Consider the following 19,159-nt stretch of genomic DNA (forward strand, 5'->3'; position numbering starts at 1 on the left):
GTCTCGGCCCTCCAAAAGTGCTGGGATTACAGGCTTGAGCCACCGCGCCCAGCCTAGCATAGATTTTTAAATGTTTAAAAGCATGAAATAAATGTAGATGTTAAAAATGAAAGAATATTTTCTTTCAGTCAAATTGGTCAGCCACAAAGGACACGCATTTGTACAAGGATGTGAAGCAAAAGGCAAAACTATTCTGTTATAAATAATCATCATCACAGTATTTCTGAGGGCAACTGGGGAATATGTACATAGCACAGAGCACTGGGGTCAGAGAAAATGAGGCTGACCCTCAGCTATACCTTGTAACCAGCTGTCTGAACTTGGAAAGTTACTACTGAGCATCTGTAAATTTCAGTTTTCTCATCTGTAAAGTAAACCAGATTTGATGAAAAGTAAATAAATATAATATTTAGTTGAAATGTTTAGCTTATTAAAATTAACGAGCAGCTCAAATAGCCACTTAACTATCAAACCAAATGACATGGCTAGGCATGGTGGCTCATGCCTATAATCCCAGCACTTTGGGAGGCCGAGGTGGGCAGATCACCTAAGGTCAGGAGTTTGAGACCAGCCTGGGCAATATGGTGAAGTCCCGTCTCTACTAAAAATACAAAAATTAGCCAGGCATGGTTGTACGCGCCTGTAATCCCAGCTACTTGGGAGGCTGAGGCACGAGAATCACTTGAACCTGGGAGGCGGAGGTTGCAGTGAGCCAAGGTCACGCCACCGCACTTCAGCCTGGGCAAAAAGAGTGAGACTGTCTCAAAAATAAAAAACAAAAAACCAAGTGATGTTTCTTAAGAACCTTCTAACATAAAATAACTTTGATTAAATTTCCTAAAAAATGTGGACAGAATTCATTAATCCATCCCATAACTATTTATTGAGCACAGTATTCAGTATTTGGTTGCATGTCAGGCCCATGTTCTTGTCAAAGGGGATAAACAGTGAGAATAACTAAGTTCTTGTCTTTGTGAGGGAGACAGACAATAAATCTGGAAATATATGGCAATGTCAGCTAGTGAAACACGAGAGTAAAGAGATGGAGAAGACTTTTCTAATGAGGGAAAACTTGAGCACAGGCCTGAAAAGCAAAGAGGCAAATTATGTGGCTATGAGGGAGAGCAGAGGTCCTGAGAGAAGGAATATTCAAGGCAAAGGCTGTGTTACAGGAGCACACTAGGCACTGCTGAGACACCGGCAGAGACCAGGGTGGCTAACAAGAAGAATGCTGCAGGGAAGCACAGCAGAAGATGAGGTCTGAGAGGTAACCTGGATCCAGCCGTGTGGGCTGTGCCGGCCACGGTAAGGACATGGAATTTCTTCCAAGTGTGATGAAAAGTCAGTGGAAGGTTCTGAGTAGAGCAATGACATGACCATATTTTTTACTTAAGAAGCCTACTTGGTTGTTTTTGGGAAAAATAGATTGAAAGGGGCAAGGGTGAAAGCAGGAAGGCCACTTAGAGGTTAGTGTCATAGTCTGATGAGAGACGATGGTGGCTTGGAATAGAAGACATTTTGGCCACGTGCCATGGCTCACGCCTATAATCCCAGCACTTTGGCAGGCGGAGGCAGGTGGATCACTTGAGTTCAGTCAGGAATTTGAGACCAGCTTGGGCAACATGGTGAAACTATGTCTCTACAAAAAATACAAAAACCACTAGCTGGGCGTGGTGGCGCACACCTGTGGTCCCAGCTACTCAGGAGGCTGAGGTGGGAGGATCACTGGAACCTGGGAAGTTGAGGCTACAATGAAGCTGTGATCGTGCCACTGTACTTTAGCCTGGGTGACAGAGCAAGACCTTGTCTCAAAAAAAAAAAAAAAAATCTCTCAAGTGGAGATGGAGAGAAGTGGTCAGAATCAGGATATATTTTAAAGGGAGAGCTGTCAGAATTTGCTAATGAACTAGATGTTCCACATCTAGGAACTTAAGGATTTCATGGTGGACATTTAAAAAGACTTACATACAAGGATACCCAAGATATGTTGCTTATAAAGGGACACAAGGTGATTTGTTTAATAAACTCCAGAATAGCCATAAGCTAGAAAAGATACAGCCATTTAGAAATAATGTTGAATATATAATGACATGGAAAAAATAATCACGATATGCTAAGCAAAACAACCAGTAATAAAACAAAACATTCTATATTAACTCAGTATGCCCAAATAAAGTGCATAGAAACAAGGCTAAAGGTTATTGATCAACATGTTAACGAAATTTCTCTCTGGGTTATGGAATTACATGTTTGTCACTTTCCTTCTTTAAGCTTAATGTGCTTTCCAAATTTTCTACAATCATCAAGTATTACTTGTATAAAAATAAATAATTTTTAAAATTTAATATTAAAATTATTTTCAACAAATGCAATTATGGATGAATAATCATTTGAGTCCATTAATAGTTTTTTGTTTTTCTTTATTGAGACAGGGTCTCACTCTGTCGCCCAGGCTGGAGTGCAGTGGCTCGATCTTGGGTCACTGCAACCTCCACCTCCTGGGTTCCAGCAATTCTCCCGCCTCAGCCTCCCGAGTAGACGGAACTACAGGCGTGCACCACCACGCCCAAGTAATTTTTGTATTTTTTGGTAGAGACGGGGATTCACCATGTTGGTCAGGCTGGTCTCGAACTCCTGACCTCAGGTGATCCACCCACCTCGACCTCCCAAAGTGCTGGGATTACAGGAGTGAGGCACCACGCCCCGCCTGACAGTTTGGTTACTTACCATCACTTTTCGCAAGGTGTATCTTTTGCAGCGAATGTCATCCATTAGCATCTCATAAGGGGTGAGCTGATATTCAATGGGCAAAGGGTTGTACTGCCGCTCTTGGACCTTCTTGAGTTTTACCCCATTCCTCAAATCCCTCATCACCTGTACCCAGAATCGTGCCTGAAAGAACCAAGGATAGAGAGACATCAACGAATAAAAGTACTAGTTTCTTCTAAACAGTTAGTCATACAGAATAAATGAAGAGCCTGGATTACAAAACAACGAGTAAACCAACCAAAAACTATTTTAAAAATTAGATTTTGGGTACTAAAAGATGAGTGGAAAGAAAGTAGAGAATCCACAGGCTCTACCTGCCGAGGCACATGGCTTTAAACCTAAGCTCCACCACTGTGGTAGGCTTCACTAAGGGCTCAGGTTCTTCATGCTTTCCTGCGTCTATGCTGTTATGTGACTCTGCTCACTAAAGGAGATTATATTTCCCACACCCTGACTTTGGGTTTGGCTATATGATTTGCTTGGCCACTGCAACAGTGGTGGGTATAAGACCAAGGGCTTCAAAAGCGTATGTACAATGGGCTTGTCCCTTGTGTTTCTATTGTGGCCATGAGAATGTCAAGCCTGGGTTAGCCTGTGGTCCCAGGATAAAGATGAGATACCTGTAAAGTGGAGCTACCACTGGGGATCTGGAGGCCCATGAGCTAGTAAGTGCTTTTGCTTTATGCGGCTGTGATTTTGTAGTGGTTAGTTACACAGTACTATTGTGACCACAGCTGACTGACATACAGCCAGCTATTTGACATGGAGCAAGTTGCTGCACCTTTCTGAGCCATAGTTTCCTTATCAATAAAAGAAGTGGTACTTTATTACTTGTTGAGAATATCAGAATCAGTGGATGGTGCTCTGTACATAGAAAATACTAAAAAAGGCTGGGTGCAATGGGTCACACCTGTAATCCCAGCACTTTGGGAGGCCAAGGCAGGTGGATCACCTGAGGTCAGGAGTTCGAGACCAGCCTGACCAATATGGTGAAACTCTATCTCTACTAAAAGTACAAAAATTAGCTGTGTGTGGTGGTGTGTGCCTATAATCGCAGCCACTCAGGCAGCTGAGGCAGGAGAATTGCCTGAACCCAGGAGGTAGAGGTTGCAGTGAGCCCAGATCGCACCACTGTACTCCAGCCTGGGCAACAGAGTGAGAGACTCTGTCTCAAATAAATAAGTAAATAAATAAAATAAAATAAAAAACATAAAATAATACAAAATCTATTTATATTTATCTTATTATACTTTAAGTCTTTTGTTCTCCTGCCTATAATGTGCCAAAGTCTCTACCTGAGTGAAGTCCATCACAATATCTAGCTAAAAACCTGTAACTTGTTAAAATTAACAAGTGACATGGCTGAGCGCAGTGGCTCATAACTATAATCCCAGCACTTTGGGAGGATGAGGCGGGCGGATCACGAGGTCAGGAGATTAAGACCATCCTGGCTAACATGGTGAAACCCCATCTCTACTAAAAATGCAAAAAATTAGCCAGGTGTGGTGGCATGTGCCAGCTACTCAGGAGGCTGAGGCAGAAGAATCGCTTGAACCTGGGAGGCGGAGGTTGTAGTGAGCCAAGATAGCACCACTGCACTCCAGCCTGACGACAGACTGAGATTCCATCTCAAAAAAAAAAAAAAAAAAAATTGACATAATAGTTACTTAAATCTATTTACTGTAAAATCAAGTGATATATTTCATAAGAATCTTCTATGTAAAATAACTGATTAAATTTCTCAAAACATCCTCAATAATGATTCATAATTAAAAAAAAAAAAAGTTGGGTTTTGACAATGAGAAGCTACCAAAAAATAAAAAAACCATACCATTTCCCATTCTCTTGTTCCAAAAAGGATTTGAGGTACTTATGGTGTACCATTAGATACCTCCTAAAATATGCATATTTAAAAAGATTCTTTGATTCTGCCATTAAAAACATTCTAAAATGATATCCCTAAAATATCCGTATTTCTCTCTTGGGAATGCTTTTGTCCCAACTTCCACACTTCTCTCACTCATTCCTTTAAGATGCAGTCCAAATACCGTCTCATCTTTTAAAAGTCTCCCTTCGGGCTTTAAATTAGGGGACAGGGGACAGTTACTCACATTAGAAGCTTTTGCCATAATTTATAAAAGGATTCAAACACACTTTGTTCTTTTTGGTTTTTGTTTTGAGATGGAGTCTTGCTCTTGTCGCCCCATGTTGGAGTGCAATGGTGTGATCTTGGCTCACTGTAATTTATGCCTCCTGGGTTCGAGCGATTCTCTTGCCTCAGTCTCCTGAGTAGCTGGGATTACAGGCGCCTGCCACTACACCAAGCTAATTTTTTGTATTTTCAGTAGATACAGGTTTCGTCATGTTGGCCAGGCTGGTGTTGAACTCCTGACCTCAACTGATTCACCCGCCTTGGCCTCCCAAAGCGCTGAGATTACAGGCATAAGCCACTATGCCTGGCCCATACTTTGTTATATAGTCGGTTTTGTGTGTATAATTGTTTAGTTAAAAAATCTTACATACTACTTTTCAGAAATTAAAGTCGCAGTTATTATATAAAATAACAGACAACTGTCATCATATGCATTCCTGGAGATTATCATTCATCCCTTATCCCATTAGGAAGATTCTGAAACTGCAATCTGCTACTAAAGACATTCTAATTCTCTCTCTACTCTTTGCTCTTTTCATTCTAATCTTTCTAGGTAATTCACTTAGTGGTCTTGTGAGGAGGAAGTTGGTGATCTACGCAAATGTAACTCCCGCTGGAGTTAGTGCTTCTCTTGTCAGGGATGACACTAGTTTTCAAATGAAGGAGGCTTACAGTAAGAAATTAAATTTTTACTTTAAGTTTATACTAGCTGTTTGCTAACTTCTGAACACTGGAAGTTATTTATCTGGTTTCAACGACTGGAAAACCAATTTAACATTTATTGGCCAAGACGATATACACCTAGAACGACACTATCCAAGTATTCTACATAAAGGAAAATCAATAATCAATGTTATTCTAAAATGACAAATAATACCAGCTTTTAAGACAACGTAGGCAAGTATTTTTTGTTTTGTATTGAAAGTTCCAAATAGATTGAAGATATCTATCAATAAATTAAGAATATTGCAAACAAGAAACAACCCAAATGACCAGCAACAGATGAATAAACTGCGATACATCCACACAATGGAATACTTCTCAATACTCTAGGGATACAGACAACACGGATGAAATCTCAAAACAATTATGAAGAGTGAAAGAAGCCAAACCAAAACCAGTACCAGCTGGGCACGGAGGCTCATACCTGTAATCCCAGCACTTTGGGAGGCCAAGGTGGGCAGATCACAAGGTCAGGAGTACGACACTAGCCTGACCAACATGGTGAAACCCCGTCTCTACTAAAAATACAAAAATTGGCTGGGCGTGGTGGCGTGCACCTGTAATCCCAGCTACTCAGGAGGCTGAGGCAGGAGGATTGTTTGAACCCAAATGGTGGAGATTGCAATGAGCCGAGATCATGCCACTGCACTCCAGCCTGGGCGACAGAGAGAGACTCCATCTAAAAAAATAAAACCAAACCCCCAAAACAGTACATACCATATGATTACATTTATATAAAATTCTAGAAAGTGCAAACTAATCTATAGTTACAGAAAGCACACGACTAGTTTCCTGGAAACTGGGGAGGAGGGAGGCAGGAGGTAGGATTATAAAAAGGTATGAGGAAACGTTGGGTGTGATAAATAGGCTCATTATTTTGATTGCGGTGATGGGTTTCATGGGTGAATATATATATATGTACAAAACATATGCCAAAATTTATTAAGTTAAGCATTTTACATATGTGCAGCTTATTGCATATCTATTGTATCTCAATAAAACAGTCAGAAAATAATGTGACAAACAATTAAAACCTATTAGGTCAAAAGCAACCCATTCATATGATAATGGCATGATTTACCTGGCATTCTTAACCTAAAAAGTCAGAATCCTAAAAGGTGCCTTCCTCCTGATACCTGGACTTCAACAATCTTTTTTTTTTTTTTTGAGACAGAGTCTCCCTCTGTCGCCCAGGCTGGAGTGCAGTGGTACGATCTCAGCTCACCTCAACCTCCGCCTCCAAGTTCAAGCTATTCTCCTGTTTCAGTCTCACAAGTAGGTGGGATTACAGGTGCGCACCACCACGCCCGGCTAATTTTTGTCTTTTTTAGTAGACATGGCTGGCCATGTTGGCTAGGCTTGTCTCAAACTCCTGACCTCAAGTGATCCGCCCACCTCAGCCTCCCAAAGTGCTGGGATTACAGGCGTGAGCCACCATGCCTGGCCTTGGACTTCCACAATCTAACACACTCTGAAACATTCACTGTTCTGTCCCCACGGCTGTCATGCCTACCAACTCTAAGTTTATATGAGAGCAGAGATTTTTGGAGTCACTAGGATTTAGTACTATGCCTGAAAAACTGTAGATACTCAAAGTGTGTCACGTGAATAAACCACATTATCTGTTTTACAAATCTGTCTTCTGTTTAGGACTGAGTTTTACTGGGAGAGAGACTCCATATTGTTTATTCTGCATTCCCAGGGTCCTCATCCAGATAACTGTTCACTGGATAAATAAATGTACAATGCCGTTCGTTTCGCACTTAATCCTGAAAACACAGCTTAAACTTTATATGTAAGAATATGTTAAGGCAGGCCTTTGCAACCCCCAGTCCACTGACTGGTACTGGTCTGTGGCCTGTCAGGAACTGAGCTGCACAGCGAGTGGTGGATGAGCAAGCATTATGCCTGAGCTCTGTCTCCTGTAAGATCAGCAGTGGCATTAGATTCTCAAAGGAGCACAAACCCTATTGTGAACTGCACACGTGAGGGATCCAGGTGGTATGCTCCTTATGAGAATCTAATGCCTGATGATCTGAGGTGGAACAGCTTCATCTTGAAAGCACCCCTCCACCCCCAATCCTTGAAACTGTCTTCCACAAAACCAGTCTCCGGTACCAAAGAGGTTGGGGACCGCTGTGTTAAGGTATTAACATAAATAGAAATATTAATATTTTAAAACACTAAAATTCTCAGAGACATTGGGGGTGGTTTTAATAAAACCAGAAAGCTTTTTAAAATGGGGAATAGATATTTCCTCAAATGTAAGACTAAGCATTCATATTTATATATCAATTCATACTACAGTCCTTAATAAAGAGCATTTTTAAATTTTTTTTGAGAGGGTCTCACTCTGTTGACCAGGCTGGAGGGCAGTGGTGTGATCACAGTTAACCTCAGCCTCAACCTCCTGGGCTCAAGTGATCCTTCTAACTCAGCCTCCCAAGTAGCTGGGACCATAGGCACATGTCACCAGCCTGGTTAATTTTTTTATTATTACCATTTTTAATAATAATAAAAATCCTCCCATTTTAGTGATAGGGTCTCACTATGTTGTTCAGGCTAGTCTTGAATTCCTAAGCTCCAGCAATCTTCCTGCCTTCGCCTCCCCAAGTGCTGGGATTACAGGTGTGAGCTACCATGCCTGGCCAATAAGTAGCATTTTAAAAAAACATTATACAGGCTGGGCACAGTGGCTCATGCCTGTAATCCCAGCACTTTGGGAGGCCATAGTGGGAGGATCACATGAGGTTAGGAGTTTCAGACCAGCCTGGCCAACATGGTGAAACCCTATCTCTTCTAAAAATACAAAATTAGCCAGGCATGGTGGTACATGCCTCAAGTCCCAGCTACTTGAGAGGCTGAGGCAGGAGAATCACTTGAACCCAGGAGGCGGGGGCTGCAGTACCCGGGAGGCGGGGGTTGCAGTGAGCCGAGACTGCACCATCGCACTGCAGCCTGAGCAACAGGATGGGACCCTTTCTCCAAAAAATAAATAAATAAATAAATAAATAAATAAATATATATATACTATTTCTTAGACAGTAAACAGATCAGAAAGCATTTCCAGCTCTTACCCAGTCAGCGTTTTTCAGCTCTTCCAAGTCTGTGCTGGATTCATCACTCTTTTCCATTTCTTGAATCTTCTTAAGATTCTACAGGTTAAAATAAAACAGGCATAAAAATTTCATTAACTTACCTTCTCAAATTAAAATTCCTAACACATATCTTCAGATAAGACATATATTCAAGTGTCAGTGAAGGAAAGAGTATAGAATCTATTGCTCTGTAAACTCATGGAACCCTGAGGATCCATTTTACTGAGGACGGACTGAGATTGCTCAGGTCTTGCCAACCCAACTTTTTTTTTTTTTTTTTTTTAACGTAAGCTCTCTTCTTTTCATCTCTACTACAAGTTCCTTACTCTAAACACCATCATATTTTGCCTGGGCTTCTGAAACAATCTGATCCCGGATGCTCTCCTCTCCTCACCCCATGGCTGGTCTCTGTCATTGTCTTACTTTCATTCTTCCTTCAGATATCAGACTCAACAGAATCACCGATTCTTCAGAGAAGACTTCCCTTCCTCCCTGAGTACATCAAAATCCTCCTATTTTAAAATTTTATAGCACCATTATACCTCTATAGCTCTTATCAACATTGTAGTTTTACACATATTAGTGCCTTCCCTCTGGACTTCATGAGGCAGAATCCCATCTTCAGAGGCCACATAAGCACTGGCACTTGCTGATGTTCAGTATGTATTTATCAAGTAATTTGATAAGTAAATTTTAATTGATAAAAATGCCTCAAACTGCATCAATTCAACACTTGCAACTTTAAGAAAATCTTGGTTGCTAAAATATATTCACATATTAATTCTAAGTTTATGGTACACCAATTCTACTTACAGTAATTCAACCCTAATATATTTACTTTTTGCTGAGCTATGTGCCTGCCTGCACTAAAACTGAGTTTTTAAAAAATTTTCCCCTAACCCCCACATTGATCAAGACTGTTTAAACGCACTGTATGAAATCTAGCTTGTTTGATGTGAAAATAATGAATACTTAACTTGAATTATTTATTTATTTATTTATTTGAGATGGAGTTTTGCTCTTGTTGCCCAGGCTGGCGTGCAACGGTGCAATCTCGGCTCACTACAACCTCCACCTCCCAGTTCAACCGATTCTCCTGCCTCAGCCTCCTGAGTAGCTGGGAGTACAGACATGTGCCATCACACCCGGCTAATTTTGTATTTTTAGTGCAGACAGGGTTTCTCCATGCTGGTCAGGCTAGTCTCGAACTCCTGACCTCAGGTGATCTGCCCACCTCAGCCTCCCAAAGAACGGGGATAACAGGCATGAGCCACCATTCCTGGTCTGAAATATTAATTTTTTAAATTTATTTATTTATTTATTTATTTTTAGAGACAGGGTCTTCCTCTGTTGTTCAGGCTGGAGTGCAGTGATGCAATTACAGTTCATTGCAGCCTCGAATTCCTGGGGCTCCAGTAATCTTCCCAGTTTAGCATCCCAAGTAACTGAGACTACAGGTATGCACCCCTAGGCCTGGATAATTTTTGTATTTTCTTCAGATAGGGTTTCACTACATTGCCTGGGCTGGTGTCGAACTCCTTGGCTTGCGATCCTCCTGCCTCAGCCTCCCAAAGTGCTCGGATTATAGGCTTGAGTCACCACACCTTACCTCATCTCCTACTATTTCTTCCCACTACAGCCTTAGGGTATTTACACTGGCTGCCACCTTCTACCTAGAATGCTTTACATCTCAAATATCCAGATTGAATCACCTCACATCTGTTACACACTTGCGCAAACGTCACCCTCTCAACGGGGTCTATCTTGACCAAATTCCAAGCCCTCTCCCCAGCTACTAGCAATTACTCTAGCCTACCTCTTTTCCCGTACCTCCTCCTTACCTTTTAGTGGTCTATAGGATGGATTTATTTCATATGTTTACAGTCTACCACCTCCTGCTGGATTCAGACTTTAGGAAAGAAGGATTTTTTTTTTTTGTATTTTGTTCACTGATGGGATTCACAAATCTCCAAAATAGTGCCTTGCACAGAATACGTGCTTACTAAATATTTCTTCATTAAGCAGACTAACACACTTTCAACCATGCATGTTTAAATACTTAAACCTATTTAACAGCCCTTACCAGGCCAACTTTAATAAGAGGAAGCTCAGTAAGAGGGAGTAATATTCAGAGAAAAATCTACGCTCTCCTGGAAATTCAGAATCCCCTAGGGAAGCTGGGGAGAAGTATCCTCTCTGCCACACACAAACACACGCTCTGCATTTTAGGAAAATAAATCTTCAACCCAGGCTCACATTACTTTTAAGTGTCTCATTCAGTCAATAGGTGGATGAATAAAATATACTGTATTACTGTTTACCCAGGAGCTTATAAACCATAAAAATATGAAAAAAGCTGAAATCATGAATAAACTCATCTTTATAAGCCTATACTGTTTTTTGTGAGATTTTTTTTTTTTTTTTAATTCCAGACCAGGTGCAGTGACTCACGCCTATGATCCCAATATTTGGGGAAGCTGAGGCAGGAGGACTGCTTGAGGCCAGGACATGAAGACCAACCTGGGCAACATAGTAAGACCGTATCTCTCCAAAAAAACCCAAAAAATTAGGCAGGTATGGTGGTGCTTGCTTGTAGTCCCAGCTACTCAGGAGGCTGAGGTGGGAGAATCACTTCAGCCTGGGAGGTTGCGGCTACAAGTGAGCTAAGATCACACCACTGCACTCCCACCTGGGCAACAGAGAGAAACTCTATCTCAAAAAAATAAAATAAAACAAAATATTAATAAAACAACAGACAAACACGACACAGTTTCCTCGAATTAATGTAAAGAAAGCTGCAGTAAGCTGCCCTCTGTTTCAGCAACAGCGTGCTCTTCCACTAGTGGCTAGAGACGTCTGCTAAAGGCTCACTACTTAACCCTCCTCAGGAACTGCCCTTGGCCAAAGGAAGCTGCTTTGTCAAAGTTACATCCTCCCTAGAGTAACCTGCATCCAGTCACTGGTCTGTGAGGAAGTACACAGATCTGGCCTCCTTGCTTCAATCTGGGACATCTCTGAAGAACCACTCCCAGCTGCTGAGCTCCCTGTGGGATCGGCTGAGGCATCTGCTGCATCTGCATCACATTTCAACATTTCCCTCTGCTCAATCCTGCTTTCCTTACCCCTTATAGGTGTTCCCAAAAGCATGCCCAGTAAAACCTCCTGAATTCAAATTTTACCCCTAGGAGTCCCCCAAGGAAATCCTAGGGGAACTTAATCCACAGCATGGAACATTAAAAAAAGATTACAACAGACATCTCAGACAAAACTTACATTAATTTCCAAGGTAAAATCCACTATTTCAAAGACATTTTAACTGGAACTAGATTATACATCCTTCAGTGGACAGCATTCATTTCGTCAAGAAACCCTTCCTGCTCCTTCCTCTGATAAAGATCCTTCTGCTGAGAAACGCATCCCATACGGTTTGAGCAGAGCTGACCCAGTACCTCACCTCCTGTTTACAAGCTTAAGAACATGACCCAGACCAGCCAGCACAGCCTATCTCCTGGCCACTGTGACTGGTTACTAAGTGGGTATATGACCCCAAATCTTCCTCTAAGACTTTTTTGCCCCAATTAACAGAAAAGAGTTCCTGCTAGAGCTGCTAAATTGGTAGAGTGTGAGAATAGGGCTGCAGACGGTAGTAAGAGACTGTCCTGGAAAGGGCTGGAGAGGCAAAGGAGGGAGCATGCCAGCCCTAATTACAGTTTTTGAGATTCTGGATCCAACTATGCCTAAAACTAGCTGTACCCTTAGACTTCCCAATTACGTGACCAATACATCTCTCCCCTGCTCTGCCCAGGCTTATTTGAGTGGGTTTCTGTCATTTGCAACTGAAAGTGATGATTTAATATGTCCTCATAGTCTACAGATATGAGTTCATGCTTTTATGTCTTAGGGGTACTTTGGTAGAATAGTGTGAGAAGCAGCAAAATATATTCAATCCAAACTCTTTTGCTTCAATGCCCACCAAAACAGGGCCTCTTTTCCACCCAACCTTAATTTTTACTATTCTCCAACACATCCCTGACTAAACGTAGCCAGGAGGATGTCACTGTTAGGCCTGCCTACATCTCTACCTTTATCTGTGCTGTGATCAAATCCCTCACTCTTTGCCACTAAGAAAAACTATCTGTTTGTTCTTTATAACATTGAAGGTAATTTAAACGGTCCAAGAATTTCACATTTCTTTGTTTTTCTGAACAGTAGCACAAACTGTAGTAGCTCAGATACTTTCCAGCTACGTGACTTTGGGCAAATTTTTCAATTGCTGTGATCCTGTTTGATTTTCTCATATATTAAAGTGCAAATAATAATAGCTATCTTTTGGATTTTATAGAAGAAATACACCAGAATACAGATGAAACACAGCATTCAGCTCAGACCATACTGATCATTCAGTAGGTATTAGTTATTGTAAATCAGTGAGTATCTATGAGGATTTAATTGTGAATACTTTTACTCCATCACAAAAACGTTTTATTCTAAGTGAATTTGTTTCACAAAATGATACCTCTCCTTAGCCTCTTCATCAAATCAAAATCCTGACTCAGCAATAAATCTATGTGGATAGCTTAGAATCTATAAATACTGTAATCAAACAAGCTTGATCAAATATGTGGCTAGAAAGCTCAATTTTTCTAGTTAGCAGCAAAAACAAATGAGTTATCTGAAAGTAAATTACAGATTTTTCTTGTTTTAGATTCAAGCTTCTGCCAATTATACTTTAGCTTCTGAATGATTTGGTTTTTTTTTTCCTTGCAGAAATGTAATAACAGATGTCAACCTATGCTTGAGATACGGTGAGAAAGTTCTAATTGGGAGAACCCACATGGCAATTATGCTTCCCATTTCTGACATGACCATTCTCAAGCTGGCAATTAGAACTGCTCTATGCCAACATTTTCAGTTCCTGGCAACTTAAACAAAATCCACTCTGTGAATCAGAAGTATGTCAAATGCAGGTTTAACATCAGCTCACATATAAGTACCCCTTTACTAATTAAATCCTTCTTATTCACATATATGTTCACATATTAAAATAATATAAAAGTATTTTTATGACAGCATTTTAATGATCACCATTTCCACCATTTAAACTATCTTAATTCCCTATGCCATGTGTACATGTTTTCAGTTAGAAATTTTAAAATGTATTACAATAAGGAATATATTTCAAAAATTCCTTGAACAAATTTTTAATTAATTGAGACCGAGTCTCACTCTGTTGACCAAGCTGCTGCAATGGTGTGATCATGGCTCACTGCAATCTCAAATTCCTGGGCTCAAGCCATCCTTTCACCTCAGCCTCCTGAGCAGAAGGGACTATAGGCATGTACCAACACACTCGGCTAATTTTTGTACTTTTAGTAGAGACAGGGTTTTGCATGTTGACCAGGCTGGTCTTGAACTCCTGGGCTCAGTGGTCCGCCCGTCGCAGACTCCCAAAGTGCTGGGATTATAGGCGTGAGCAACCACAGTGGGCAACAAACATTTGTAATAACTCAGTTAAAATATGTTAATGCAGGCCAGGTATGATGGCTCACAACTTTAATCCCAGCACTTTGGGAGGCTGAGGCAGAAGGACTCCCTGAACCTGGGTGCTGGGAGTGCAGTGAGCTGTGACTGCATCACCGCATTCCAGTCTGGGCAAAACAGCAAGACCCAGTCTCAAAAAAAAAAAAAAGAAAGAAAAGAAAAGAGAAGGGAGGGGAGGGGAGGAAAGGAGAAGAGAAGAGAAGAGAAGAGAAGAGAAAAAGAAAAGAAAAGGAAAGGAAAAAGAAAAAGAAAAAGAAAAAGAAAAAGAAAAGAAAAGAAAAGAAAAGAAAAGCAACACATTCCTGCTAGGCACAGTGGCTCACGCCTGTAGTCCCAACTACTTGGAGGCTGAGGTGGGAGGACTGCTTGAGGCCGGGGGGCAGAGGTTGCAGTAAGTTGAGATTGCACCACTGCATGAGATTACCTCAGCATAGGTGACAGAGCCAGACCCTGTCTCAAAACAAAAACAAAAACAAAACAAAAAAACCAAAGAAATACTTACATAAAGAATATTAAATACATTTCACGACTGACATTATTTCACAATATTGTCTATAATAAATTTAAAAATGAATATCAGTCATGCAGATTATGAGCTATGACTTTTTAATTCAAATATATTTTATCTGAAAAGAGGGAAAAAATATTTTATCATATTGACTAGTCCCAAATTAATATTTCAGAAATTAGGGTACAAAAACCCAGTAAAAAGTTATAGCAGTTGCTCTGATAAATGGAAGTCTCCCATGCAGAGTTCATGGATAAGTACTAAAGAATATGATTTATGTTTGTGTCAAGATTTATGGCACATTCTTAAAGATATAACATGCTTCTCCTTCCTGAGGGGTTGGTGGATGGTGGCCAAATAACAACTACAGCAATTATGAAAATAGTCAAGAGCATTTTATTGAATAAAAAATGTAAAATGTTAAGATAAACTATAAACTGATATTCTGTACTACTTAATTCGAATTTATATGGTTCACTACAGAAATTAGAAAAACTATAGATAAAGTCATAAAAATGAAAGCAATTCATTTCTAGGTTCTAGGAAAGAATTCCTAGAATTCCTCTATTCTTCCAGTATTTTTTGTACCTATACACGTATGTTCGCACACGTGCATGCACACACACTCTCTCTGTTTAACGAACCTCTCTGCTCTACATAGCTGGACTGACATTATCTCCTGATACACATCCGCCTTTTCTGTTTTTACACTCATCAGCTCTTCACACCTATAGAAATGCAGTGATGATGATAAAAATCACCATTAAAATCTCACCAACAATATTTACAAATTATATCACAAAGAGTTATTTTCCTAGTAAAGACAAATTAGTAAGACCAACGACTCATCAGAAAAATGGACAAAGGAAAAGAACAAGCAATTGACAAATGATTATTCAGTATATGAAAAGATATCTGATCTCATTTATAATAGGAAAAACGCAAATTAAAACTGTTAAGATACTAACGTTCACTTATCACTGTGAAAACACATTGTGAAGATGTAGGAGAACAGACATCCTCACACACTGCTAAGGACAGTATCAACTAGTAAACCTCTATGAAGGCCAATATTGTAATACTTTATAAAAATTATAAATGCACATTTCCTTTGACTCAGCAAGTCTACTTATAGGAACTTACCCTACAGTTATGCTCACACTCACGAAAAATAGGTTAAAAATTATCCGTGACACCACTGTTTGTAATAGCAAAAGAATAGAAATTACTTAATAGCTGTCAATATAGGACTGGTTAAACTCATTACAGCATACCCACAAAACAGATTATAAAGGCCTACAGATGTGAAAACTATTTACTAATACGAAATGATCGCTAAGACATATAATTAAATAAAAAAGGAAAGTTTAAAAGTGAAAAGAGGAAGAAAATACTGATACGCACTTGTTATACATAAAATCTCTCTACAAAGATAAAAAAAACTTACTAATATTTGTTGTGTATATAGGGAGAGTGTGGGTAGGAGACAAAAATAGAAGGGTGCGATTTAATGTAATATTTTTATACCTCCTGGGTTTTGAACCATGTGAAATTTTTTGTTAAAAATAAATGAAGTTTTAAAAGCTGCAGGATCTGAAAGGTGGCAGAGTTCTTCCACGAGCTTTCAGTAAAATATTCTTGTGAAACCTTCTAACAGGGAGAGCAGCACTAAGAGCAATGACAGGGAGGGAAGAGAGAGATTTACTCCTCACTGATGAGACCAGTGCACGGCATGTTACCAACACTCACAAAAAAACTAACAAATCAAACAGAAAAAAGACAGCGGCAAGGACCCTGAACATTACAAATGCTGAATGATCTCATTAAAATGAACACATGGCACACTTACAAAAAGACATCTGGTGGTGGATTTTCTGTCAAAAAGTGGTATGTTCAGCACTTGGAGGGATAGAAACCTATTTTAGGTCTAGAAAGAAACTTCCAGCCAACTTAAATGCCAGAATTTGATTACTGGAGGTGTTGGCATGAGCCGAGGAATAGGCAAGGAATATGAGAAAGCGGATTAAAATGCCCTTCAATCTGTGACTGAGACAGACGTCTTGGGGCTTTGTCTTTGCAAGCCTATTCAAGCAGAAACCAAGCGGAAACCATGTCACAAACAGGTGTCTCAGAGTGAGTTAGTTAACGTGCAGTTGGCCTATGACACCGGTGGACTTGGCTACTGGCTTGATAAAAGATTAGGGGGTGGGAAACACTTACATTTGATTTTTCAACCAATTTACAGACTATAAAGTGTGGCTGTAAGATTTTAAAAACAGACAAAAACCATTTCATAACAGCCTGGTCAATTTAAAAAACACTGTTTCTCCCCCAGCAACAGAAGATACTTTATATACATGTATGTAATTTTTCATTTTAGGTAAAATATGTTTTAGTTTTATTTAAGATAAACTGAATTCAGTAATTTCATCAAGTTATGATTTCTTGCATAGGGCTAACTGAAATAATGTATGTACAGGCATACCTCATTTTAACTGCCTTTCGCTTTGTTGTACATAGCAGATACTGCGGGTTTTTATTTTTTTTTTGACATAGTTTTACTCTGTTGCCCGGGTGGGGTGCAGCGGCACGTGATCTCAGCTCAACGCAACCTCTGCCTCCCAGGTTCAAGGAATTCTTGTGCTTCAGCCTCCCAAGTAGCTGGGATTATAGGTGCGCACCGCCACACCTGGCTAATTTTTGTAGTATTAGTAGAGATGGGGTTTCACCATGTCAGCTAGGCTGGTGTCGAACTCCTGACCTCAAGTGATCTGCCCGCCTTAGCCTCCCAAAGTGCTGGGATTACAGATGTGAGCCACCCCACGCCTGGCAAAATACTGTGCTTTTACAAATTGAAGGTTTGCAGCAACCCTGAGTTCGACAAATCTGTTGGTGCCATTTTTCCTACAGCATGGGCTCACTACATGTCTTTCTGTCACATTTTGGTAATTCTCATAATATTTCATGTTTTTTAAATTAAATGTTATGGAGACCTGTGAGGAGTGATCTTTGATGTTACTACTGTCATTGCTTTGGGGTGCTCATGATAGTGTCCATATAAGACAACAAACCTAATTGATAAATGTGTGTTCTGACTGTTCCGCTCACTAGCCATTCCCCTATTTCTCTCCCTCTCCTGGGGCCTCCCTATTCCCTGGGACACAATGATAATTTAATTAGACCAACTAATAACCCCACAATGGCCTTTATGTGTTCAAGTGAAAGGAGAAGTCACAAGTCTCTCACTTTAAATCAAAAGCTAGAAATGATTAAGTTTGGTGAGGAAGGATGTCAAAAGCAAAGATGGGCTGAAAGCTAGGCTTCTTGCACCAAACAGCCAAGTTGTGAATGCAAGGACAAGCTCTTATAGGAAATTAAAAGTGCTACTCCAGTGAACACGAACGATAAGAAGGCAAAACAGCTTTAATTCCAGATAGAAAGTTTTAGTGGTCTGGTAGAAGATCAAACCAGCTACAACATTCCCTTAAACCAAAACCTAATCCTAAGCAGGGCCCAAACTCTTCAATTCTATAAAGGCTGAAAAAGGTGAAGAAGCTGCAGGAGCAAAGTTTGAAGCTAGCAGAGATAGGTTCATTAGGTTAAGAGAAAGAGCTGTCACCACTCGATAAAAGTACAAGGTGAAGCAGCAAGGGCTGAATGTAGAAGCTGCAGTAAGTTGTCCAGAAGACGTAGTTAACTGATGAAGGTAGCTACCTTAATCAACATATTTTCAATGCAGATAAAACAATTTAATACTGGAAGAAGATGCCATCTGGGACTTTCATAGCTAGAGAGAAATCAATGCTTGGCTTCAAAGCTTCAAAGAACAGGGTGACTCTCTTGTTAGGGGCCAATGTGGGTGACGAAGTTGAAATCAATGCTAATTTACCATTCTGAAAATCTTAGGGCCCTAAAGAATTACGTTAACTCTACTCTGCCTGTGCTCTACAAACGGAACAACAAAGACTGGATGACAGCGCATCTGTTTACAGCAAAACAGATTTCTTTCAAAATATTACCGCTCACTGAAAATGCATTTGGTCACCCAAAAGCTCTGATGGAAATACACAAGATTAATGTTGTTTTTCATGCCTGCTAACGCAACATCTATTGTACGGCCCATGGATCAAGGAATAATTTTTACTTGCAAGTCTTATTAAATAATTTTAATACATTTTGTAGGGCTATAGTGGTCATAGACAGTGGTTCCTCTGATGGGTTTGGGCAAAGCACATTGAAAACTTTCTGGAAAGGATTCACCATTCTAGACGCCATTAAGAACACTGGTGAGGCCGGGCGCGGTGGCTCAAGCCTGTAATCCCAGCACTTTGGGAGGCCGAGACGGGCGGATCACGAGGTCAGGAGATC

The 19,159-nt window shown here is 40.3% G+C and overlaps 1 protein-coding gene across 3 annotated transcripts in view; it reads right to left on the minus strand.

Moving 5' to 3' along the window:
* The window catches only part of SPIRE1 (spire-type actin nucleation factor 1), a 220,503-nt gene that overhangs the window by 62,861 nt on the left and 138,483 nt on the right, over window positions 1–19,159 (minus strand). For all 3 annotated transcript variants that reach the window (XM_011936632.1, XM_011936633.1, XM_011936631.1), the window contains 2 exons: window positions 8,722–8,799; window positions 2,728–2,892 (listed from right to left, as the gene is read on the minus strand). In XM_011936632.1, coding sequence (XP_011792022.1) covers window positions 2,728–2,892; window positions 8,722–8,799 — 243 coding nt within the window. The remainder of the gene's footprint in view (window positions 1–2,727; window positions 2,893–8,721; window positions 8,800–19,159) is intronic.

This window comes from Colobus angolensis, unplaced genomic scaffold (assembly GCF_000951035.1).
Source record: "Colobus angolensis palliatus isolate OR3802 unplaced genomic scaffold, Cang.pa_1.0 Scaffold155, whole genome shotgun sequence".
In the NCBI taxonomy this organism is placed as follows: domain Eukaryota; kingdom Metazoa; phylum Chordata; class Mammalia; order Primates; family Cercopithecidae; genus Colobus; species Colobus angolensis.